This window comes from Calonectris borealis, chromosome 28 (genome assembly GCF_964195595.1).
Source record: "Calonectris borealis chromosome 28, bCalBor7.hap1.2, whole genome shotgun sequence".
In the NCBI taxonomy this organism is placed as follows: Eukaryota; Metazoa; Chordata; class Aves; order Procellariiformes; family Procellariidae; genus Calonectris; species Calonectris borealis.
In genome coordinates this window covers 6,392,735-6,418,408 of record NC_134339.1, presented here as the reverse complement: position 1 = coordinate 6,418,408, position 25,674 = coordinate 6,392,735, and the positions used below count along the sequence as shown (strand labels likewise).

Sequence of the window (25,674 nt, the reverse complement as noted above, 5' to 3'; positions counted from 1 at the left end):
GCGTGTTTGTGTGAAGAGGTTAAGAATCAGAAAGAAGTGGAAATTATAGATGGGAAATTGTGGCAAATATCGGATCTTAGAAGTTCTTGGTAGCTTTTATTTCTGTCTAATCTTCTGAGGATTTTGGGGAGATGCTGAGGAACACCTAATATTCCCCTAAGAGGGGTTTCAGTTGTTGAAGAGTTCAGTCACTGTTGCTTATAATTGGAATAGAAAAGAGAAATCATAAAATCTTTTTGTAAAGGAGCTCAGGTGTTGCTGGTTAAAAATCAAAGCAGGAACATGCTCTGCACCTGGTTGGTTTTTGGTTTGTTTGGTTATTGGTTTGGTTGTGGTTGTTTTTTTTTTTTTAGAAGGTGCTTTTACCCCACTTAAAAAGGAGGGGAGGATTTTTATCCAGCCATTCTATGTTTCTATAGTTCTTTTACAGTAACTAGCTCTATAAACCCTACATGGTTGGGGGAAAATGAGGATTTTGAGGACAGACCATGTTTCGGGCAAAACATTTTCCCGTTCAACTGAGTTTTCTTACATAGATGACAGTGTGTAACACAAAACTAGATGTATTGTGACAGGATGCCACTGCTGGTTTGGCAGGCCTCCCTGCTGTTCCCTTAAGCATAAGGCAAGAGTATGCCACTTGCCCAAGTCATTTCTTCCTTGTTCTTCACTATGACAGCTTCTGTTAATGAGTTCTCAAGCTCTTCTGTGAACAAGCATTGGCTTCTGAGGAGTAAATCTGAATACCCCTTTGAGCAGACCTGGAACTTTCCCCATACCCGAGCAATCGCCCGTCTTCTGGTTGCGATTGCAGTCATCCCAGAGCTCAGTTGGGGGAGCTCTTGGACTTCAGTGATGAAATTCCAGTGGTGCAGCCTGGCTTTACTCAAAGATGGCTAAAATGTTAGTTCTGTTTTTCTGGCACCACCTCTGTGGAAATTTCCCAGCTTCCTTCATCCTTTTTATAGACTCTTTGACTCTGACAGTGATCATCTTAGAAGCACCTCGGGGAATAGCGGGAGTGTGGAGAGTTACGAAGTCTACCAGTTTGGGGTTGAGCTCTAAAATAAGAGGCAGAGTTATTGTTGGGTTGTCAGAGATATTTATATAGTGAAACCAAGGACTCTCTGCATTGGTAGTATTCTGCCTCAAAATTGTCTGTTAAAAACCATAACTCTTTGTTCATGTCTCTCATAAGTTATCTTAGGCGACTTTAATGCAGGCTGTGCAACCAAAGCCCCGCTTTGCAGGGTAGCGCGTAGGAGCAGTGAGAAGCCACCAGCTCTGTTTCCTTATGAAGGCAAGGTGAGAAGGAAATCGAGCCGATTGAGGTTGCGTCCCAGACCTCATTCAAGTGGGTTCTACAAGAAATCTCTATGTTTATTTGCTATGGAAGAGGTGAAGTACCTTCTCGTGGAGGTCTGGATGATATGGTCAGACCATGAGAAGCCACCTCAGTGGACAAAGATAAGCTGAGAAAGGAATCTGTCTCATGGATCAGGGAGGATGGTTACTGAAGTATTATTTTGTATGTATCTTCCATTTCTGTCTTTGGAATTTTGGGCTATACCTCTTACAAAACGGGTACTTTGGGGACTGTTGGGATTAGAGTTAAAATAAATGTCTGAGGCTCAACAACTGAAGATGGCTTCTTTGTACAACCTAATGAGCATCTGCTTGGTCATACAACTCCTTGATTAATGTGTGTCTCTGTCACTGCAGAGAAGTCCTGCTGCCAATGCCTTCGTGTACTGTTTCTTTTCCATAAGCAGAGTAGAACAGGCTGCAGCAATATGAGTTGTCTACACAGTTGTGTCACTGGAGATGCAGGTTGAAAAATTGTTCAGCACTAGGTGAAGTACTTGAGCACTAAAGGGTCATCCAGTGATGAGGGAGAGGAAAGGGGTTAATGGAACGCAGCTTTTTTCCTGTTTCCAGTCTCATTAAATGATTTATCTACGCCTGTAGATTGCAATGCATTTATTTCTTAAATTCTGTCTTGTTGTACCAGGAAGAACGAGCACTGTTACATGTCTTTAGCCATAATGATTGCTGCTGCAAAGATATCCGTACTGCCCCTTTCAGGTTATACTTGCCTCATATCGAAGACGATCATCTTTTCTGATGCGCCGTTTCTCGGATGTATGCATCTGGTCTACATTGTAGTCACCCTGTTGTTTTTTACTGGAAAATCAATCTGACAGGCTGAAGAGGTAGCATAGAAGGTGCGGGCAGTTTCCAGCAAACATACCAGGAGTTAGGAGCTGTTGTGTAACTTCACGTTAAGCTTCTCAGGCAGGGAGCTGCCACATCGAGTCTCTTGCTTGCTTGTTTCTCATATTACAATAAAACGTCCCTCTCCCATTAGCGGTTGTATAATTACAACCTTTTCATAGTCTGTCTTCAGTTTTTTCAAAAGTTTGAATGTATTTCATTTTGCAGCCCTGTATTAAACCTCTTGTGGTAGGAGTTTTTACTGTATCAATTATACATATTATGTATAATTACCTTATACATTCACATGCTGAGATCTAAAATAGAGCATATTGTCAAATGATGCTAACAGAAGACTGATTTTTGTAATGACAGAAGCAACAAAACTGAATGCCAAGCCTCATACTTCATGGTTATTATGGCATTTTATTGAGGAATGTATGCATCTCAGCCCTTGCAATTTCAAAAACGTATTTTTAAACACTGTGATACTCCACCATTACTTCGTTTCATCTCTATAAAAATGTGCAATACCTACCTTGAGGGCTTCCTGTGGTAGGGAAGTGCCGAAGGAAGCTTTAAATCTCAATTATGTGAATTTGATGGATACACTTTGGAGGTGTAATGTCTCTATCTTGTTTTGTCAACACTGTAACACCTGACTGGGTAATAATGTTATTTTTCTCAGATATTTTGTGACTGATCTTGCTATATAGCAACAATATCTAATATACCTTCTGTAAGTATTAATGGGATGTTATACTGTATTCTTTCTCTCAGAAACTGCAGGTGTTAAACCAGTGACACTAAGGACGGTAATTGATTTTTATAAAATGTCCCTGTTTCCTTATCATGATGGATGTTTAATCCCCTTTAATTAAAATAGGGAACCAGCTTTAGCTTTTAAGTTATATGGTCTCCTCTCCAAAATGTTCCCTTGCTGAAAGTGGATCATGCCTAATTTGTTTGACTTTGATATCACAAAGTACATTTTATGCCAGAACAGCAGTTTATGTGGAATTAAGGACAAATTACCAAAGGAACTTTAAAATAATTACGATTAGTTGAAAGCACTGGTCACGGATACAATTACATTTTAAAAAACACTTCTGGAATTCTGTCTTGTAGAAGTCGCAAGACTGCTTACTTGAAAGAACATAGAGATACCTGAAAACTTTGGTTAAAGTGTTCTAGAATTTCTGCTTTCTTTCCTCCAAGGGTCTGGCGAGGTGCCCTGTGTAGGGTGAGTCTGTCTGTAGGAATTGAGGAAAACAAGTCCACGGGAGGACTTGCTTGTAACATCTACAATTTAATAAATTTGTAGTATCTGTAACTGATGCCACCATCAATAGGGAAACCTTACATTTTCTAACAGATATGATGGGGAGATTTAAAACAAGCCATGATTTTTCCCCTGGGAGAGGATTGTAAAAGGAGCCCTCTTTATTCTTGGCTAAAAGCATATACTAAAGCAGCTGCAGATAGGAAGTGCTGAGGATCTCACTGCTGATGTTATTTTTCATTGTTGTCTTAGGAGCATTGCAGCTGTCTTAGTCAGAACTGCTGTCCTATCCTCCCCCCAGCATAGAAAATGTTAATCCCTGGAAAACTGTCTCGGGGAAAGACAATAACCTAATACGGTCATGGAGCTTAACTCTTGCAGCTTCTCTCCGTCATCATTTTCAGTGCAGGGTGCTGGTCCTTATCCCCATTTCCCCCATGTGGTATTCTGCGCCATCCCTCTGCTTTAACACTCTCACATATGTTGCCGTTTGTTGCGAGTTTGATGTAATCTCATTCAAAGCAGCTGGGTTTAATGTTTGATACTGAATTGTGTGGCAGCAGGGGAGAAGGGCATTTGTCCCTTGCATCATTTATTGCCTTCTAACTATTACATTCCCTTCGGGGGCCATTGCACAAGGTGGTTGGATTGCTGAATTGATCAGATGTGATTCTAAGTCTTGATTATTGGGATCTCAGTAACCCTTGCACCCTGGAGGTCCTGTGAGTTTCTTAAAGCTAGATTAGCTGGAATCACATATGCATTTTGCCCTTGAGGGAACTGAGGATGCTGAATTTCTTACACCATGACTTTCCATATTGCTCAATACAGAGAATTTTTTTTTTTGAGTTTTACTTTTCCTGTTTCTTGGCGTTAGGGAATTCAGAAGAAGATTCTGCAGCCTTTCCTCCCTCGATCCCCAAAGTCTGCATCAGCCTTCCATGCGAAGTGTGTGGGATTGCGTTGCTCTTAAATGTGTGCACACATCTGCGGTTTGTGTGTTCCACTCCTGACAGTAGAGATTTATAGGCTTGTTGGGGTGGAGTGGGAGAGAAAGGATGGGCAGGGGAAGGCCATTTGGCCGTGATGGGCTCCTTGCAGCTCACAAATTTCCTTCCTGCCTCTGCTAACCCATGTAATCTGTTTTACAGCTCTGCACTTTTGGATGGAGAAAAAGTCGAATTTATGGTGATGGTTGATTTGTAGATTAACTGCAACACCATTTGCTCTCAGGCAGATTTGGCAGAGCAAGACCCTTTTCTGTTGATAAAAGGGACAGAGGAAGGAACAGTGGTATTCATTAAAAGACATAAAAGGAAAGTGAGATAAAGTATGACCAGGTAGAACAGCTTTTCACTCTCCTACCTCTTCCAAAACTGTTAGGTGAAAGCTGCTTTGGAACAGGCTTTCTGCATTGAGAATCCGTGTGCATGTTGATTTGCTCTGAGATTCGTGAAAGGAGTGATATATTGAGATGCAGAGTTGCATCCCCCTGTAATTCACTGATAAATGAGAGCAGTGCAGCAGTGAGCTATTAATACAGCCTTTCAAGCTTCATATACCACAGTCATTAGTTAATCAATACAAACCACACCATACTACTAATATTCAAACAAGCCTTCCTCCAGGCTCCCCTCAGGTCGGAGGGGTACTGTTTGTCCTGGAGGTGGTGCTGTGGGTGAAGGATGGTGTAAATCTCATTAGAGAGGGAACGATGCTAGCTGATAGTCTGCTCTAAAAATCCAAGGGATCGACATACTGTACAGAGACTGAATCTCAGGTGACTGGAGTGGTTTTAATGTGGTTAAGTCATCAAATCAAACTATATGAAGAGTTACGAGCTCTAACTTGTGTTATGCAGATTATCTTCCTAATCCGGTGCCTGCAATTGGAATAGTGGAGATTTTTCTTTTTAATAGACTTAGATTTTTGTTGTGTTTCATTACGGTGTTGTAGACAGATTATTAAAAGAAAATTTTTCTGATGCAGAGGAGGCACGGTATTCTGGGGAGGTAGGACTTGCGTGTTGCCTTTCTTCATTCACCCTCATTTAACTTTGAGAGAAAATGCCATGAAGATCAAGCCAGACTCTCGGACTGATGGGATCCACTACGGAACTGGTCCGAAGAGGGACTGTTGCTCTCTAAGAGAACAGGTGAAATGACCTCAGCCAGCCAGCTGGCTGCTTGTACCCATTTGGTCTCCCTCCTCCTTTCACTTAGCTCTGTTCTGTATATGTACTTGCCCCTCCGAAGTCCTCTTTCTGTTTCTTATTCTTGCCTAAATCCACTGCAGAAGACATGGTATTAGTAAGTACATTGCTGCCATTTTAGTTTTCAGTCTGTGCGTTTTATGTCCATCTTTACCGGGCCTGTCCAGTCAGTTTGTTAAAATTATGAGCTCTTAGAGGTTGGGGTTCATCTGTGAGTTGTTGTACCTAACCTAGCAAAGTGGAGATCGTTCCGATCTGTGGTTTGTCTTTGTACCTTTCCGTCATGATCTTGGAAGGTGGGAATGCTGATCTGTGATCACATCCTCCTTTTTACAGCAGTGTCTTCAAGTGGGCTCCTGCTCCACTGACACAGTGTTTAATGGTGTACTGCTGTTTCCGCCAGCACTAATAATTCATCACAGCTCAGTAGTCCCAGTCTGGATTGAGAGAAGCATGTCTTTGATCCAAGAAGGCTCTTGCGGCAACTCATTCTTGCGTTTTGAAAGTGTCTGCTCAAAGCTCAGGCCTGATTTGAAATGAAGATCTATGGAAGTCTGACAGGATCACAGATTGGTTTTAATAACTGAGGCTTTTGAACAGTGCACTCTGCCACTGAGACAAGATGGGAGGGAGATATGCTTCCATGCTTCCTCTAACTCTTTCAGCCTGATCTGACTTGGGCCCTGTGGGACAATGAGCTTGCAAATTCTGGCTTGACATAAGCAGGGATTGGAAAGACCAGAAGGAACAACAGTGGTACTGCAGAGCTTTGTCTTTATTCACATTTTGTTAACACATTGGCAGAAATCAGCGGGGATTTTTTCTTTACTCAGCAGAGAAAATTGACGTTGGGTGATGCCAAGTGCAGTACAAGCGTAGTTTAAAATAACAGAAGCCTAGGGTAATGACAGTACTTAAATAGCACTCTGCATTGTCTGAGTGCTGTGCAATTGTTAACTAGTTAGTGTTCAAAGTAATACATATGCTGGGTTTCTATCCACTTCATTTCTAACTGGCCAATCAACATGACAAAGGGGATCAAGTAGAAGAAATAAAGGAAACTTTACAAACTGTGTCGCTTATCTTTATCAAATCTTAGCTATAACACTTCTAGCTTTGATGCTGACAAGAGCATAGGCCTTAGCTTCAAAGTAGTAGCTGTAGTTTGAAACAATGCAGCTTGATGGATGAGGAGCATTAAACCTTTGGAATGTTTTTTCCCCTCAAAAAAGAAAAGTGTGTGTGTGTAGAGGCATTGCACCTCTAGCACAAGGCGTTTCCTAATCCAAAAATACCTTTCATTACTAGTGAGCAGATTTCTTTTGTTCTGCTGTAGGCAATTATCCCTATTTTTTTCCAAAAGCAGTGAGCAGGAGCGTACATGTGCCTGTGCCCAGTAAACGAGGCAGCTCTCACAGGCCAGTTGGTACAAGATGGGAACATCTGTGATCTCCCCTGGTTACATTTTTTCTCCTTGTTTCTTGAGTTGCAATGAGGTATTTTTTTAGAATATAAGGTCTTTTGAAGCATAATCTTTGCTTTTCTTTATATTCGTACAGTATCCACTATAAAAAGCAACCAGTAATTAATAATCTGATTGCCAGTTTTGGGAAATAAATCTGATGTGAACACGTTCTTCAAAACAAATAATGGAGAATGGCAAGGGGATGAATATTGTAGTCATTCATCTCTGTTGAATTGTATACTAATTATCTTCTTGGCCAAACTGAATGAATAAATGATTTCATAACATTTTTCCCAAAACACCTTTTCTTAGCAAAGTACTGCTCGCTCATTGCATGCAGAAGCAGACTATGGGTTTATTTTGTATGTGTGGAAGGAGAGTCGCTCCAATGTGATTTGTAATTTTGTGCTTTGTGTCTGGCATTTGTTGCTATGAAATTGACTGGACTGGTACATTGATAGTGTTTCCAAGAGCAGATGGTTGTTCATATTAAACTCTATTTTAAAATAGTATTTAAAAATTGCATATGAGTTCTGGAAAAATCTCATTTTTGTATTCATTGAGTTTTGGGTTAATGAAACACTGCAAAAGTAGCCAATTGCTCAGCTGTTTTGTGCAAATCTTGTAGTTACGAGTTCAGGTATACCTCTTGAAAATTCATACTGCTTTAAAATCAGAATTTTAAAAAGCTGCTGTCTAACGTCATTTCCTGAAACTAATGCCTCTTTAATACTATTTCTAGCTCTTGGCAACTTTAAGGGTTAAAAAGTCTTTTAGCAATATGCAATTGGCACAAGTTAGGTTTGATGCTGATCTTCCAATAGTCAATCCATAAGGATTTGATCCCAGCTCCAGAGTGACCCGAGATATTCTGCCCGTCGTTACTGGAAAACAAATGGAGAGTTTGCAGTTGCACAGACTTTAGTTTCTTAAGGGAAGGAGGAAGTTTCTCATCTTGCTTACTGTTCTGTTAGCAGCAAAATTGCTTGCCATTTCTTCATATTGTGCTTGGCAATGAGGTTGATAATTAGGCAACTATGTGCCAGGAAAAGAGATCTTACCGAGTGAAATAGGCCCTGTGGTGTAAGTGCTGAGAATGCTTACTGCTACCCAGGCCCTTTGTGAGCAGGTTTTGTCCTGATTTTCTTCCTGCGCCGGTTCCCAAAGGATTGTATTTGAGCAGTTGTCTGCAGAGCTCATTTTTCTCTGAGCTTTAGAAGACAGTTTGATTTGGTGTGTTTGTAATCTTGTTCTGTCATTACCTGTTTACTCCTTATTATGGCTTTTTGAGCAGATACTCCCCAGCCTCTGTGTTTATCTTTCTCCCTGTGTGTATTTCAATAAAAATGTCATTATTTGAAATCATTGACACTGCTGGTTAAAGATACTGAATTCCATCATCTATTGTCGTGTAAAATGATCCATTAAAGATAAAACTGCAGACACTCGATAAAGGTTCTTTCCTAGGAACAAGCAGCTCTCTGATCTGTGTGCGATCTTATCTCCAGAGCACATGTTTGCGTTCTTGATGTAAAGGAGGCACAACAGAAGGGGACAGACGAGGGAGGCTGGCGGTTTTCCTTTCCAAATGGTGATCCTGAGAGGGGAAACTGGATACTTAGAGCAAATTCACTGTGGAGTAACCTCAGATATTGATGAGGAGAAGAAGAAAGGGAGTTGGTTTCTGTCTTTTAACAAACTGGGAGGGAGAGAGGGATGAAGGGAGGTTAAACACGGAGGAAAGTAAAGGTGAGGAAAAGAGATGTGGCCATGAAAGGGAGGGAGATGACAGTGCTATTGACGAAGGAGTAATCCATTCTCCTGGTTGAAATGCCTTTTTTTTTCATAGAGGCTGCAAAACAGCTTAAAAATAGTGTGGAAAAACCAACTTTTGTTGCTCTTAGCTTTACTTTGACACTGCTAGGAGATGTAGTATTATAAATACTTTACCTTGTAGCAAAATTAGGCCTTCGAAGCAGGATATGAACTTTGCAAATGAGAGACTACCCTGAATGTAGTGCTGGTTCCTAATGGGTTCTATTGGGTGATAAATATTCTTGATAGACTAAGGGGTTTTCTGTGGAGGCATTGCTGCTGTCATGGAGGCTAAAGATGTTGAAGGTCAGGGTTCAGATTATGCATTTATGGATACACTTTGTCTTATAGAGATTGAAATAATAGCTTTTTATTCTGCCTGTCATGACTGAGAGTAGGTTGGCATTTGAATCTTCAAAGGGTCAGTATTCTTGGCACAACTAAATCTGCTTTGAAGACAGATAACTAACCCCCAAGTTGACACATGGTCTTGGGCATTTTAAATGTGCTGTTCTCTTTTTGTTTCTGTTCCTTATTTCAGTAATTATAGCATGTTAAACTGTGTGGGGCCTGTTTGGCCAGACCTTGTGCAGACACTGTGAAATTAACTTTCTTACCTTCTCACATGAATTGAAGTGACATTTTAAAAGCCTCGTGGCTGAACCTCCTCCTGCCCATGGTGCCCAATCTCTAGTAGAGAGTGGGTGCGTGAGATTTAGTAATCTAATCACTGCTTAATTGCTCTGTGTTGGTGCAAGGAGAGGCTGACATGTAATGAGGTGAGGAGGCAAGGTGGTGTAACTATCAAAAACTCTTGTGTGTGTGTGACAACTGTAGCAAGAAAAGGACTTGGAAGCTTTGGGGGGAGGTTGAGCTACGGGACAGGATGGTCTGGTCCTCTGCCAAAGCTAGTGATAGCTTCAGGTGAGAACAGCTCTTCTTCAATGGAGAGAAACCAGCGGAGGATTGCCTTTGTTATGGATAAAGTTTTTAATAGCTTTCAGTGGCCAAGAAGACAAAATTGAATTGCACCCCCTTTGAAGAAGCAGCGGTGCGGACAGAATCTGAGCTAGACTGGAAAGTCCCTGAAGAGCAGCTGATGGAAACTGTTGCAGCTATAGTGAATTCCCCATTATGTCATCTCTTAATGGCTTCTAAAATGGTCCTTGTATCCCGGGATGGTCTGTCTGCTCTTTTTTACTGACACACTCATTTAATTCTTAACTCACAAGACATTTGCTTATTCTCATTGTTCCTGATAATAATTCTAAGCCATTAGAGGGGAAAATTGTATTCAAAAACGCTGTTTCACACTTTATTTGTTTGATGATTTAGAGCGATGGAAAATAGCACATTTGCTGGCTTTTATAGTCTGATAATTATCCGCATCCATCAAGCCATTCCAGGGGAATAAACAAAACACCAAGAAAATTACACTATTAATGACATCCTTTATGGCAAATAGAAAGGATCTTTCTTTTATGTTAAGGATAAAAAGGCGACTGTCCAGTTAAACTTATGGTAACAACAGCAAACTCCCACTGTAGGGAAATGATTATCTAACACATTTTTAGCTTTGGGGCAAATACCTTCTGGACCCGTGACCCTGATGGCTGATAATTACAGTCAGAATCAGTTTTGAAGGATACTTGAGAACTCAGAAAATTACATGGAAGTAGAAATCAGAAATTCTGGAATTAGGTTTCCTGAAACAAGTTTGGAAGCTGAAAGTCTTTCAGGTAGAACAGTAAATTCCATATTTGTAGAAGTGATACTTAATCCATTTCAGGGACCTGCTTTTGTTTTGGTAGAAGGAGTAGAAGAAGGTAATTTAAAAGCATCAGTATATTGCTTTCAGATTGTTGACTTTGGGGTAAGATGACATTTGAGTCATATAGCTATAACTTTTTTTATCTTGAGATTTTTTTTCCCATTCTGTAAATCTCATGTTCCCTGGCAAAACGTTATTCAAGCTGTAATCCGACAAATTGCTGAGTGTCAGGTTTTCAGGTTAAGCTTGGCCCTTTGTCTTGGTCAACCACTGCAAGGCTGACCCTTGGAAGTATGTACTTAAGGCATTAGTTCCTTGATTTGTTTCTAAGCCCGGTTTCTTGGAAGTTTGCTGTATCTTAAAACAGTTGCTGGCGTAGCACTATTTATTTGCTTTTATTGGGGAAGCAGGTTGAACCAGCAGGGACAGATTCTGCACTTGAAGCAGCGGCTCAAGGTCAGCTTTTTTGGCACTGTTGTGTTTTCTGTTGGCTGCTGCAGATGTTTTCTCTGAAGCGGAAGTAGTCTATAAAAGGATGGTTCGTAAGCAGGGCTGTTAAAATATTTATGCTGCCACCACCACTTCTCTTCAGTTTAGGTTGTTTGGGGCAATGGAAGATCCTTGCTCCATCTTTGCGGTGGTTAAAAGGAAAGTGTCTGCTCAAGGCTGGATCAAAGCTAGTCCTGCTCTACTCCAGTTCAGATTTCCCCAGGCAGAGGGGTGTCATGGAACTGCTTCTGTCAACAGGGGTGAAGCATCGGGCAGTTCTCAGTCTGATAGTCTCGACACAGCCCAATTCAAGATCTTTCATGGATACTGTAGTCTATTTTGGCCAATTGATATAAAACTGGTATTTTGCTTGTTTGGAGGTTTTTTCTTCTCTTTCCTTGTCTTTGTGGAATGCATTTGTGCTATGATCTGAATGGGACAGAGAAGGGAAGCAGCTTTACATGTGTTTTGATTATGGAAATTGTGAGTATGCTTTACCATGCATAATCTTGTCAGTTGTCTCTGGAATTAAAGATATTTTGCTGTTGATCTGAGCCCCAGCCTGTGGGTGCAAGAGGGATGGTAACAAATCGTACTGAATGACAGTATTTTGTCAGTTCCCTCTGTGAAGGATTTTTGTCCCCAACGAGTGTCTGGCCGTTTTTCATAGTGAAAGCAGGAGGATGGTACCATAAGGTCGTACACAAAAGCCAGCCCTTCGTGGATGTTTATACGCTCAATAACAGTACTCCTTTGATTGCAGCAATTTCTAATCTTTCCATGTCGCCTCCATTGTTATTCTACCTTGTAATCAATCATTTTATGTCTAGATTGAGCTAGCTAGCTTAATCTGTGCAATACTTGTAGAAGCCTTCTGTTTCTCTTACTGGTTTTAAATAGCAGCCCAAATTCTTTCTTTATTGCCTATCTTTATGTAAATCAGTCAGATTAGGGAGTGCAACTTAAAGCAGAATTTGACCTACTTTTAATTCTCTTCTGCATTTAGTTTCATGAATTCCTAGGAATAAATGTATAAGGATGTATGGGCTCTGCTTCCTAAAAGGCTGGCCCAAACAACAAAGTTAATTTCTAAAATTGGAGTCAGCTATTGCCAAGAGGCTGTTCTGTGGTAGGGTGTTCTGATTTGTATATTATTACATACAGTTCTTTTTTATAAGCTGGAAATTCCTCCTGTCTTGCTGGTTTCTATCCAAGCAAGTCCTTTTTCTTTGTCTCTCCATGGACCGTTCTCTAAAGCTCAGCTTGGCTTTTTGCAGTCTGCAGTTTCAGATAACACAATAACCATGTTCCAATGTATTAAACTTTTAACATCCTCAAGATTCAATTAATCTTATCTTTACAACTCCCAATTACAGGCACTAATTAAGTGAAGGTTGCATTGTAGACTGGGGATATTACATTAATCATCGGCAGCCTTGTAGCCATAAATTAGTTCTTTCCCAATCCTTCAGCATTTTTCCCAGAAGGAATGGAATGTCTCATTTCCCTGTTTTAAGGGACATTAATCCTACAAAGGAGCTTTGGATCGGGATTAGTTTTATCACATTTATGTAAGTGATGAATGGTCTTTGTAAAATGAAAGCTACTAGCTTTGTCCCAGACAAATGAATTGTTTGATAATTATGCAATTTAAGGCACTGTCAAACTTTGGTCAGAGAATGTTGGGAGCCCATTGCGGTATTTATTATTTTACAAGATTTTACAAGATTGGCTACATAGTGTTTTCCCTTAGGTTTTTTTTAGGCCATCAGTTTAAATCGGCTTAATGTCTAAATCTTGAAGCATCCTATGTATGATTTCTGTCTTTTGTTATCCTCTCTAACCTGCTAGACCACAACAGGTACATTTTGGTTTTGTACAAAAGCAATACGGGATATGACTTCTATCTATTTTTCTTTACGTTGTCGATAAACTTTAGACTTGAAAATTGAGAAGCTGAGCAAGGTGACTGGCTGAAAGTCCTCTAAAATCAGGTGTATTTTGAGAGATCCTATCATAAGCAGAGCAATACTGTTTACCTGTTGTTGAGATCGTGCAGTTGCCCACTACAATATCCTGTTTTCAGCTTGTTATAATGAGACTTGATGGTTTTGACATCTTTATTGGAAGTAACAAAAATAATGCATTTTTTATTATTCACATTGAACAAAAGTTATAGCTGGCAATAAATGTCATTCTCACAAATGTAAATTTTTAAAATTCTCTGTTACAAAAAATGGCATGAGAGCCACATTTAATTTGATGCAGTGTGTAAACAATAATTTACAAAATTCCATTGACATTATTATGTGTGTCATCATCTTAAACATGTTTAAGTGTATCATGGTATTTATTTACCTCGTTATAACCTGAACACATAAAATCTTCGTTGCCTGATTTTTGCTTCTGTGAATACTGAGGTAGTATAACTTCAAAGTAGTAAGGTAACTAAAAACTTTTGGGGAAGAAAACCAACCATTTGACACTTTTCTGATTTTTTTTTTTTTTTTTTTTTTACATAAACATCACACACAGTACTGTTTCTGCAACTATTAGAAGCTTTTTTGCAATTTTTTTCAAGCTGTTTCTAGTCTCTGCATTGCATTAAACCACATTGAAGTGTCCAAATTGCCTGTAAGAAAACAGGAATTTCTTGTTCTTAACTTTCTGAAGTGGACTGAGCACGTATGCAGCAGTCATCAGCGGCTGCACACACAAATGAGCTCAGTGGAAGTGGTAGAAATGAACGGTCTTCGTTTTTCTATAACCTAGCGTATAATCTCTTCACATGGCAAAACTGTTTCAGAAGTAGGACTCCGTTGCTGTTTTCCAGTGATCACAGGAGAATATCGCAATTAGGCTTGTGTGTGACTTCAGGCGGTTGATTGTTTTTCCAGAATTATGTTCAATACTTTGCAGTTGTGGAAAAAACCACAAAAACATTGCAATCAAATTATTTACCTAATTCTGTTATTTCACATTAGACTATACAATCCATAGATATAACCAATACAAGCATAAATATAAGGATTGACTACTTCAGTTATTATGAAGACTATTTACTTCTTTGAATAAAACAAAAAAGATTTGCACAGACTTTTCTTTGGAAAAAACTATCTTCGTTCACTGTAGATATGCCAATGTACACAGACCCTCCTTCACACTTTCTCAGCCCATCCAAAATTTCTTGTGTGTTAATCTTTAGCACAGCCTCCCGGTTTTATTTTGCAGATCTCTTTCCAGCGGAAAACATACTGCTGTTCCCTGTACTGATTTTTTTCCAGTGCTGTATCATCACTTTGCCTTCTTCGTTCTCCTTCTACCTTGTGAAGGCCTGTGATGCTGTTCAAAAAAAATTGCAGGAAAATAACACACATTATATAACACGTTTAAGGACTTTTATTACAATCCTGGCTTTCTCCCATGTTTTATAATTATGTGTTACTGATACCTTCCAGACTTCTAAAATTCTGATTATATTTCCAGATGTTAATTGTGAGTGTGCTGTGCTAAAAGTTATTACCACACTTGTTTCTACCCTTCTTTTTCTTTCACTGTTTTCAGGTTATAGTGTGATTTTAATTTTTTTTTTCTTTTGTGTTAACTTTCTCTTAGGTATGCCATACCTCCAGAACATGGCAAGAGATTGGAACGCCTAGCAAAAGGTAAGCTTGGCTTCCTCCTGTGTTTGGAAAAACAGGTGGGTGTGTTCTCAGTGAAAACTGAAGCATCCCAGGGCAGAATCTTACCCTTGATTTTTAAATGAATTGATAAAGAATTTACATTGAATTGGCTGTTGTAATTTACTCTTGCAAGAGCTGCTTGATGAACCTGCTGCATTGGTATAACAGCTTCAGAGTCAGAAAACTTGTCAGTGAATTTTCTTACTAGCGCAACTGTTTTCTCAAAACCTCCATCTTCTGACACATCGTGACCCTAACTAAAATTGATAGAAAAAAACCTTGAATTTTGAGGCATTGAGACCAAACGCTTCTGTATCTGGGAAATGGGTTTAATAAGAGACCCATCATTCATCTCCGTGTGTAACATGAGGTTTGTCACAGTGAGGTGAGAACTGTTGCTCCAGCTGTGTGGAGTGCAGCCTGGGGGGTCTTCCTGATACCCCCATACACACCTTCTGCAGGGAAAAAGGGCGGTAGGAACTATTCTTTCTTCCTGAACTATAAATGTTACATATAAAGTATTAGCATTGATTACTTTCAGTCTTCAGTAGGAAAGTGCTTGCAAATTTAGCAACAGCATTCACGGAGAATAGCTAGTGGAGTTCTCACTTTGCTCTATAATGATACACACTGTATTTGGTCGCTTTCCTTTTATTCCAGCCTCATCCTCCTTTGTCTTTTCAGTACAGTAAAGGCCATCTTAGGGAAAAAAGAAAAAGAAAAAAACAAAAAAAGGGGGGGGGGGGGAAGAGCAGGGCTAGCTCCAGCTGTGATAAACTTCCACCTCTCACCAGGCTGTCTGTAAATTGTTGGCCTTACAAAACGCCAGCCTCAGCTGCTGAAAACCTTGTGTATGAGTTCTTGCCTGCCTACCTGCCAAGGTCGTCCGGCAGGCGACTGCCCGTCCCCAGCACGAGCAGCAGGCGCAGACTTCAGCGTCCTGTCCTTGGCATTTCTGCTGATTTCCAGTTGGTAACACTGGAAGCTTCAGGGAGGATGTCTGACTGCAGAAATAATATTTTTTAAATTTGTTGATGTTGTGTTTGGGTTTTGTTGCTATTTTCGTTCACTTGCGAATGTTCTAAGCGCTGCCCAGCTAAAAAAAGCTCCTGTCCCAGAATAATTAACTCAAAATGTACATGTTTCATCTTCAGTGAGGCATACTTTAATGATTTAAATCTGTTGTTGAAGTTAGTGCAGCAGAAGCAGGCAGGAAAATCTGGAAGACTGTATTCTGAGGCAAAATAAAAAAATGTTCTGATACTGTTTTTCTGGAAAGTAGACAAATCCATAGTAATGGCATTTCTTGCCGATAGTCTGACATTCTATTGACTGTTTCATACTTGAATAAAAAAGGGGAGGGTGTTGAAGGGAGCAACTGGTTGTGTAGGATAAATGTAGAATAAATGGGTATAAATGTCCTACGGCATGGTAGTATTGTTCTCCTGTGCACTGAGAGCCATGATCCCTAATACAAATAACATTGAAAATTGCTACTCAGAAATGTTGCATTTCAAAGCTACAGTTCAGTTTAGTAATTTGCCAGGATTTAAAAAAAGTTACTTTTTCATCTATTAAAAGGTCAGTAAATCCAGGTGACCTGTGTCTTGTAGGATCTGAAATACTAAGTCTCTTGCCGTTTGTAACTTATTTTTACTGATGATAAATTTTTGAGACACATCGATGGTTGGCAATGTATAAACTAGAACCAAATTAGCAATGATCTTGTTTTTATTTCAGTTTTCTGTTGCTTAGTATCTTTTGGAAGTTGGGATGGGTAATGTTTTGAAACTACAATGAAGCAGTATTGCTGCTTGCGCATTCTCCCTGTCCTATGCATCAGTGGTCTATACTATGAAGAAGTTTACTTTGGAGAAGTGAGTGTGCAATTAATATGGAAAATGAATAGCTGAGCTGTAAATGAGCTCACTGGGAGAGCTATGGAGCCCAGGGAGAGAATGTTAATGTTATTGGTGCTAATCACTTAAAATGTGCTTCTTTATTAGTAGCTTTAATGAGAGCCACTTAAACTGTGCATTAAAAAGAGGAACTGCAGAGAGGGACCACAGACTGGGTAGCAGACAGTCATAATTTTAATTGAAATGCTTTTAGTACAAAAATATAAGAAAACCTGGAATCCAGTAATCCTTTTCACTTTCTGAAACCCCTTCCATTATGTCTCATCAATTAGTTTTGTTTCCAGAGCTTGAGTTATTTATTTTCCTAAATGGTGATGTTTTTTAATCTGTATAAACACATAATTTGTTATTGAATCACCCACTTGGAGTGGAACACATGGTCTTGAAGAAAATGGTGTTACGTTGGGTGAGCTGACATTCCTGGGAGCAAAGTGCTGATATCAAGGGGTTGGTTCAGTTTTTACCACAATTTTAGTATTTTTAATTATTTGTGATTTGTTTTACTAGCTCAGCATGGATCTTGTAGCTATGGTAGAACTAAACACTTCACGGTGCTGAGATGCTGTCTGAGTCAGATCGTACTGCCTCTGCCAGACTTGTTAGTGACCACTGTGGCCAGTGGATGAGTGTCCCTCTTTCCATTGCCTTGTGATGGATATGTTTTGTTTCCTTTCTTTCTTTTGACTGAATATTAACATCTGCATGCTTATTTTTTCCTTTAGAGGGTGGTATGTAGGGCAGATTGGTCTTGAATCTTACAAGTTGTATTACTTTCCCAGGAATAATATAGCTGCCCATCAGAGAAGGTATAAAAAGAACATAGCAGTGTTTGGAGTAGATGGTGCATGCTTGTCACTTTTTTCTTGTCCATATTCAGTAAAAGGATGGCTCACGGTTTAGGGTACTAGCCAAAACTTGAGACAGACAGGTTTTGTTTCGTGGCCAAGTTGCTTATTCCCAGACATAGAAGACTTAGATGCTCAACATGCAAGTTTTTGGTACAAAATTTATCTGGTATTTTAAACAATGAGGGATGTACTAATTACTGACATCTTCAGTTGTACACCTATTGTTTTGATCTATATAAAGTGTTAAGGCAGGTTTTCATTTTGTCAGCTTGTCTCTGCTTAAATAATGATTCGATATAATATTCCTGTAGTGATACTCCTCTTTTCAATGTCTCTACAGGATTTTTTCCGGGAAGCTCTCAGGGATGTGATGCTTTCCTCCGTCACAAGATGACCCTCATTTCACCCTCAATCTTGAAGAAGTATGGCATTCCTTTTGACCGGGTATGTACAAAGGATGCATTGAAGACACTGGCAAGTTGTTGAGGTGCACAAAGCACAGCACCCCTCTTTTAAGGAAACAATTCATTGCGAGCTGCTGGGGAGCAATTTGCTTAATTTCTAAATGCATTATTATGCTAAATGTATCCTATCAGTTTAAACCAGGTGGCTGCCTGTAAATGGGGATTTCTGGTTTGGCTAAGACACTTCCTGTGAAGTGCTGCTCTTCATAAAGGCTTTCATTAGAACTAGCTTCGTTAATTAGGGAGCCTTTCCAGGTAGAGAGGGGCAAACTGTAATACAGATGCTGTGGCTTATCAATAGGCAGCATAACTCATTGGTAATTCTTGAACATGGACTTTTTTCCTCCTGGATCCGGTATGAACCAAAAACTGGAGTTAGACGTGCTGGTTCTCTGTTGTGTAAGCGTTCTTTCTACGCTAAGCCAGTAAGGATCCATGAATCTCTTAAGTCCTCTTATTTGAAATGAGAGTCATGTTTATTTGGTATGATCGTTTTAATATGCTTATTCTTAAAGTCTTCTGGCAAGAAGTAAATCTCCTCAGCCAAGCATGCTTACCACGGATTTAGTATCTGTGCAGAATCGGTGAAAGAGCTACTGCTGCTGTGTGTTACCGGCACACAGAGCCTGTTCTGTCAGGATGTCCTGCCTTTGGATGTGAGAAAAGGAATTGAGTTAGAGGTACCAGGACTCTTAACTCCCATGGGAAGTGTCAAAGAATGCCTGATTCAAACTGATTTCATCCTTCCCCATCCCCTTTGCATCATCATCTGTAGACATTATGGCCATCTTTTTCTAAGTAAGAACTCTTGAGTTCTGATCTTTTTTTTTTTTTTTTTTTAAAGCATGGTTTTGTTAGAGTTAGTCCACCTGAAACAAAGTGTAGCACCTATTTGATGAGCCTGGTGATTCTTTGAGATGGAAGTAAAAGATCTTGACTCTTTTATAGCATAAAAACTATTAATTCATTCAATTTACTGCTCCAGAGACTATTTCATTTTTTTCGTAGTGGAAGGCTATGATGAATGAAATTTGAAGTGTGATCATCTGGCTTGTCAGATGAGCTTGCTGTCAGTGCAGGGGAGACTTGCACGAAGCAGTGTGGTGCTTCTGGTTCAACATCAGTGGCTAGACTTGGCCTAGTTTGCACATGATGGTTGATATTAAATTGTTCACAGAGAGCAACAAACCGTTTTTCTTGTAATTCTATCTGCGGAACCTAATTCCCAAGTGTGAAAACACAGTTACCTGCTACACATGGTTGAAAATAATAATGAAAATACCTAATTGTGGGATTGGAATTTTTTGGTAATGATTTTCACTTTACCAATTTCGGGCAAGTGGATGTGTGGATTGGAATATGGGAGGCATCTCAGTTTAATGCATAAATGCCCCTCTGAGAAATGACTCTTCGATAAAGGATAAAAGACGTTCTCCATCCCGACCATATTCAGAAAAGAGTAAAAACCTGTAGCCACTACAAGCTCCTGAAAAACCTGTCTGACCTTATCTTTATTTATTGGCCTAAACTGTAAAGTTTAAGGATTTCTTCTTACGCTTCTTTCTGCTTCAGTATCAGTTGAACGCTGTGTCTTGCTGCTTCTTGCGATGTTTTCCTTATGAAGTTGTTTTAACCAGAAGCCGTAAGTGGTGCAATAATTGGCTGATCAGAGCCTAAAAAGCGTGCACTGCTTATCTAAAGAAGAAGCTGAAAATAATAATTTTGCAAGTTCCTGTTTGTGCGCACTAGCCATTCTAAGTGAAGTTTGCCATGCGATCCTCCGGTGATATCCAGTCCTCCTGCAGGATGGAGAATAAGAAAAATGAATTAATTTCTGCTATTTCATTCAAGCAGCATGTTTGAGCTCTTGGGTCTGTTAGAGGTCGGAAAGTGAAGGAAATTCTTGCAAGACTGCAAATGTTTGAATGTTGTAGGCGGGCATATTTTTCTCCAGAATAATACATTGTTGTGCGTTTGCTTTTCCATCTGAGGAAAGTGGCGTTGACTGGTAATTATAGGCTAAGTGATTTCTGATCAATAACCAAGCAAGAGTTTGTAAAAAGGCAGTAGAGGAAAACTTTCCTTCCAAGGTTATCCCAAGTCAGCTTTACTGAGCTATATGGTGATAGGGATGGGATACAGAGTGGTTTAATATGGGAGTTTCTAATTTATTGCTTGGTAAAAAGTCTTTACCTGCTTAGCTAGGCTTCCCACTATGAATCTTTTGATTTGCGACATGAAGATTTTTTGCAGATTGATGCCTGGTGTCTCCTTCATACTGAGTATGTGTAGAAATCTTAATGCTAAGGGTCTGATTTTGTTTCCCTATTTTTTACAAAAAAATAGGGGACACCAGTGTACACATAGAGGACAATATTACTGTCAAAACCAAACTTTCTTTTTTACAGGAAGAGGGATTATTAACATGTTACTTAAATATAATTCCTAATCCTGATTAGAATGTGGGGGGGAAGTGTGTTTTTTATGATAGCTTCTCTCTTCTCTATGGCACTTGCTGGAAGGATGTTTTTAAATGTAAAAAGGAGGAGGAGATCTCTTCAGTCTGAGCAGCCTATATCTGAATACCTCCTATCCTGAAATAGTAGCTTTTGAAGGAGGATCACTATTATTCAGAAACAGTGAATGTGTGCCATTTTTCTTTAGAAACAGAGATAGGATCCCTTCATCTAAATTCATGGCAGATTTCAATGAAGTGAATAGGCACGCATTTATAAATCTCTATAATGATATTTACTTCTGGAAAAAAAAGAAACAGATCAATACTAGAGGTTTTTAATAATTAAAAATGTGTATTTCTGTAATCTCCTATTGATTTCTCCATTTGTTCTTCAAGAGCTTGCAGAAGTCAGTAAATTTAGGGCTTTCTCCATGAGTGGCAGTTTGTGCTGGCTTTCCTTCAATAGTTATTACTTTTCTGCATGGCCTATCCATCATCTTGAGTGCTTTCTAATTTATTGTAGGGATAATGTTGACAGCAGTGACGTGGAGGACATACACTGTGGGCTTGAAATGAAGACACCAGGATGTAGATTTCCTGACAGAAACATAATCTTTTCATCTTCTGAAGTTAGCAATCTACCACTCTGCTTTGATTTAGGGGGCTGGATGGGAGGGTGCTCCATGAAGCTGGGTACAGACCGGACTTCAGCACCCCTCATCCAGACATACTGCAGAAGCTTCTTGTATTATCATATCAGCTTTTATTCTCTTTTTTTTAATTATTCTGCTGATGTCAATAACATTAGCAAGTTTAGGTGTTAGTCCAGCCAAGCGAGTAAATGTTTTAACTTCTGTCTGTTTAGGTTTTCTATTTGGACCCATCCTTGTGTTTATAAGTGTAAGCTGTTTGAAATCTCTGTAGGCTCTGAACTGCTATGTTGTGAGTTACTGCTGGTGGGAAGGAATCCAAGTGGAGTTGCTTGGCATATGACTGCTATGAAAGGTCTGTCAGCACTTCTGGGTTGGAAAGACAGGGAAGGTCAAATTTTGCCTCTTTCCTAATCCACAGAAGGGAGGTGCTGTCGCATGCTTGCTAAGCTAGGGAGCTGGACTGGAAGGATGGTTCCAAGTGCTCTGTATCACTGCCAGTTGCTCTTATGATCTGTGCCATACTCCAAGAATTAAATTCCTTTTTTCCCCAATGTCTTCTCTGCATAAGATTTAAAAAGAGGATTTTCTAGAAGCATCACAAATTGATTGGCCTCTGATTACAGCTGTAATCTGCAGAGTTTTCACACCTTATATTAATAATGTCCATAATGCTTATTGTTTTAATTTTAAATAGACAAATGGTGGGCTGTAATTTTTACGTTGTTTGACTTATGGGTGAACAAATGGGAGTAATGGGAGTGAAGAAATAAATACAGTGAAAGGTAGCGTGTACTTCAGTAGGACCCTGCAATGTAGAGTGCATGTTAGGAGGGAAATCCAGTTTTCTTGGCTCCACTAACATGGTGGTGGGAGTGTGGATTTGAACTTACTGTGAGCTAAAGTGGTCACAATCTAAAGATTTACTGATCTTTTGGAATGCTGCACCCTGAGACCTTTGTTGTAACTGGAGCCTGTGAGTCTAAATAGTTCAGATCTTGTGACCTCTGCCATCCATTGTACTGTCTTTTTTCCGTAATAGAAATACTTCAGTATTTCTACAGTTAACAAGAAATGGTTCTAGGTTTAGCCAAGAGCTGGCAATGACTGTTCTGCCTACCCTCCAGTTGAGAGAGGTTTAACCAGTGAATTTTTTCGTAGGTCTCTGTTCTCAAACTGCTGTGTCAACTGATCTGTGGGGTATCTCTTCCTTCTATTTTTGTTTTTCAGATCACCCAGGAAGCTGGAGAGTTTATGATTACGTTTCCTTACGGTTACCATGCTGGCTTCAATCATGGCTTCAACTGTGCTGAGTCTACCAACTTTGCCACTTTGCGATGGATTGACTATGGAAAAATGGCAACCCAAGTAGGTGTCTATTTGGATGAAGGGTTACTTAAAACCGCTAGCTTATGAGATACAAAGGAATGAGAGTGGGAGACTTAACCTTAAGAACAAAAGGGAAAGTGCCATTGTTTTGACAATGTGCTCTTTCGTAGTGCCATGTTGCTGTTTTATGCCTGTTGATAATTTGTGTCATTTTGAAGGCATAGTAATGACTTTCTCACATGCTAGATGTTACATACACCTTGTGAAGAGGTTGTTTTGAGACTAGTAAGTTAGGATTAGTTTTCTGATGCATCTAAACTGCATTTCACAGTGAACACAGTGACTGATGTAACTGAATACAATTCATTAGATACACATTGAAGGGGAAGGAATAAGCTGGAAGTACTTTTAAGCTTTAGTAAGACTGTGGTAATAACCTTCTGAAAACACCTGAATTTCTCTATGCACTGTACGAAAGCTCTCAGTTAAGTCTGAAGAGGAGAGTCATGCTGGAATGGCTTTGTGTGGCTATTTCTCATTAGGGCAAATTTCTGGTGTGTTTTGTTACTTTTGACAGCTCTGAAGTCAGCGATGGTTTTCATGGCAGCACGCATGCTGCATTCTCTTGTTTTGAAGTGTGAAGTATGACTATCAGCTTAACTGATTCAATAGGATCTGTGAATTTTTAAATTAGGGTTCAGTTCCACATAGTTCAGGTCTCTTGGGAAAGGAGAAATGATTACAGTGGGGTGGCAGTTTAAAATTGCCTCAGATGTTCCTTTCCCGAAAGGCAGACTTAGTTTTCATTCTAGAATAGCGTTTATAATATCTCCTTCACTTATTTTTCTTCTATCAGCTCAGCTTGACTCTGTAACTTTTGTAATGCATCCTAATGCTTTGTTCTGGGCAAAACCAACACTGTTCAAAATGGACTGCAAGTACATCTGTGTCTCAGTCTGGAGTAGCGATGTCCATTTTTCCTTTACAAAGGTTTATATTCTGAGAGTAGCACAAGGGAGATGATTATTGAATGGCGTCATTCTCTTCTCCAGCTTTGGGATCCTGGGGTCCTTGACAGCGCCCTTTTTAACCCTTTACCTTCTTGCTGTAATGCCTTCGGCCATTTTTGAGCCAAGCTGAAACTTTCTGCACGGAATTATATTTGGTAGCAATCAATGTAGAGTGTTAATCAGTGGCTGCTTTGTGACTAATGCAAGTTCACTTTTTTGCTTCTGGAGGCTAGTGCTGTTTCTGGCACTGCAGGTTTCAGGGGATCTTGTAGAGTCACAGAAAAACCCCATACTGTTTCTTCCTATTTTTCCTTTTTAATAAGTGAACATCATTAACCCAACTAGAAAAGGAAGATGGTTGTCACACTACAGGAGCTTTTTTCCTGCTTTTTCCCCTCTTTAGTATTCTTTATCCTCCCCAGCAACTGCAGGCAGGCAGTCTTTGGCTATCCAATGGCACCATACTTGATGTCTGAGAAGTTCATCCCACAGAAAGCAAGATTAGCCCTTTAGGTTCCTGAAAGGCGAAATGTCTGTCTTGTTTGGTTTTTTTCAGTAATAGCCATCCCATGGTTTCAAGGAGTCTGCCATTAGGCAACGAGTTTGGGATCTGAGCTCTCTCCTTTTCTAAAAGAAACAAATAGATTTTATTATTTCATTTCTGAAACTACAGTGGTGTGAAAGCATCTTCTGCTAGGTGTGCTAGTGGCAGTGCCGTGAAATATAAAATACACGAACTCACTGTGCCAGTGGGTTAACACCTCTAAATTGCTAGTGATGGCAACTGAAATGATTCTCATAACAGATAAATCCTCATGCTGAGAAGTTATGTATTTGTCCTCTCTATCCCCCACCAGTGTTCACGTAGCGAACCCTACGTTGGTGTTTGTAATCTCTTATATCCCATCAAGTCTGTAGACCAGACTCTGTGGCAGTCATTGAGGCTCCAGGGCCGGGTGGAGGCTGGAGTGGGGGTCGTACTTTTGAATTTGTTCTGGATGGGGAGGGATGGTAAGAAAATCTAAAACCATAAGAGGTCTCAAATCAGTATTAAGTGTCTCAAACTTAAAAATAGCCAAGCAAACTTGGTTTGAAAATTTTAAAAATCGTGTTTGTCTGCTGTGACCTTGTATACCAGGTTTATCTGTAGCAAATGGTCATGGTATTACACCCCAGAAAATGGGGTTTATCATAGAAATTCTGACAGACCCTTAACTACAGCAGTGCCAGCAGGCACCACTCTAATATTAAAAGCAATTTTGGGTTCAGCCATGTGTTCACAAACAAGTGACATTTGGGAAGTGCAGTTTTAGATTGAGCCTCCGTGCTTACATTGTTAAGCAGCGTAGCGTGAAATTACTGAACAAGCAGCATGGAGAGCTCTGAGCAAATCTAGGGAGAGAAAGTTGAAGTGTAGAAGGAGACGCCCAATTTATTTCCATTGCACTCAGTGACACTTGTCTGTTCAGAGATTTCCATTTAATATTGCCTAAACCACGCACTGCATACATGTTAATTAACCCTTTGATACCTTACTATCAGGTTCCAGATGAGGTATGAATGCTGTTACACTGTAAGGGCAAAAGGTTTGTTTAAATCTCATTTTAAGTTAAACAGGGACTTAATGAAATATCAGCTGACTGTGTACACTCGAGCTGCCTGCACGTTTGTGGAGAGAGATATCCTGGAGTGTGTGATTTTTGGTTAACGACTGCAGATTTACTAAATTTAAAAAACAGCTGTATTGATTTCTGTGCTCTCAGGCACAATTAGATTATTCTTGCCCACGTCCAAGGAGGTTTTTTTTTTTCTTGTCAAATACTCGTTTATAAAGTTCTTGGAAACTCTCCATTGGCGGCACTCTGCAGGTACATACTCTTACTGCACTGAAACCAGTTGGCTGGAAGGTGATTCTTCTCATTTCCTTAGGTTAGCAATACGGCTATCTTGTCCTACCAGTACTCACGAGATTGGTGACAAGGTAAGGTTCAAAATTAGCCAGTTGTAATGTTCTTCTGGACATTATCCTGGGGATGAAATTTGGATTCTGCTCTACTGAGAGCAA

At 39.8% G+C, this 25,674-nt stretch overlaps 1 protein-coding gene across 7 annotated transcripts in view; it reads left to right on the top strand.

The window, feature by feature from the left end:
- KDM4B (lysine demethylase 4B) overlaps positions 1-25,674 on the top strand; it is a 94,121-nt gene that overhangs the window by 21,183 nt on the left and 47,264 nt on the right. For 5 of the 7 annotated variants that reach the window (XM_075175300.1, XM_075175301.1, XM_075175302.1 and 2 more), the window contains 3 exons: positions 14,864-14,913; positions 18,039-18,142; positions 22,501-22,638. In XM_075175300.1, coding sequence (XP_075031401.1) covers positions 14,864-14,913; positions 18,039-18,142; positions 22,501-22,638 — 292 coding nt within the window. Of the gene's footprint in view, positions 1-14,863; positions 14,914-18,038; positions 18,143-22,500; positions 22,639-25,674 lie in introns of those variants that run through there. The other 2 variants (XR_012677537.1, XR_012677536.1) reach the window with 1 other exon arrangement.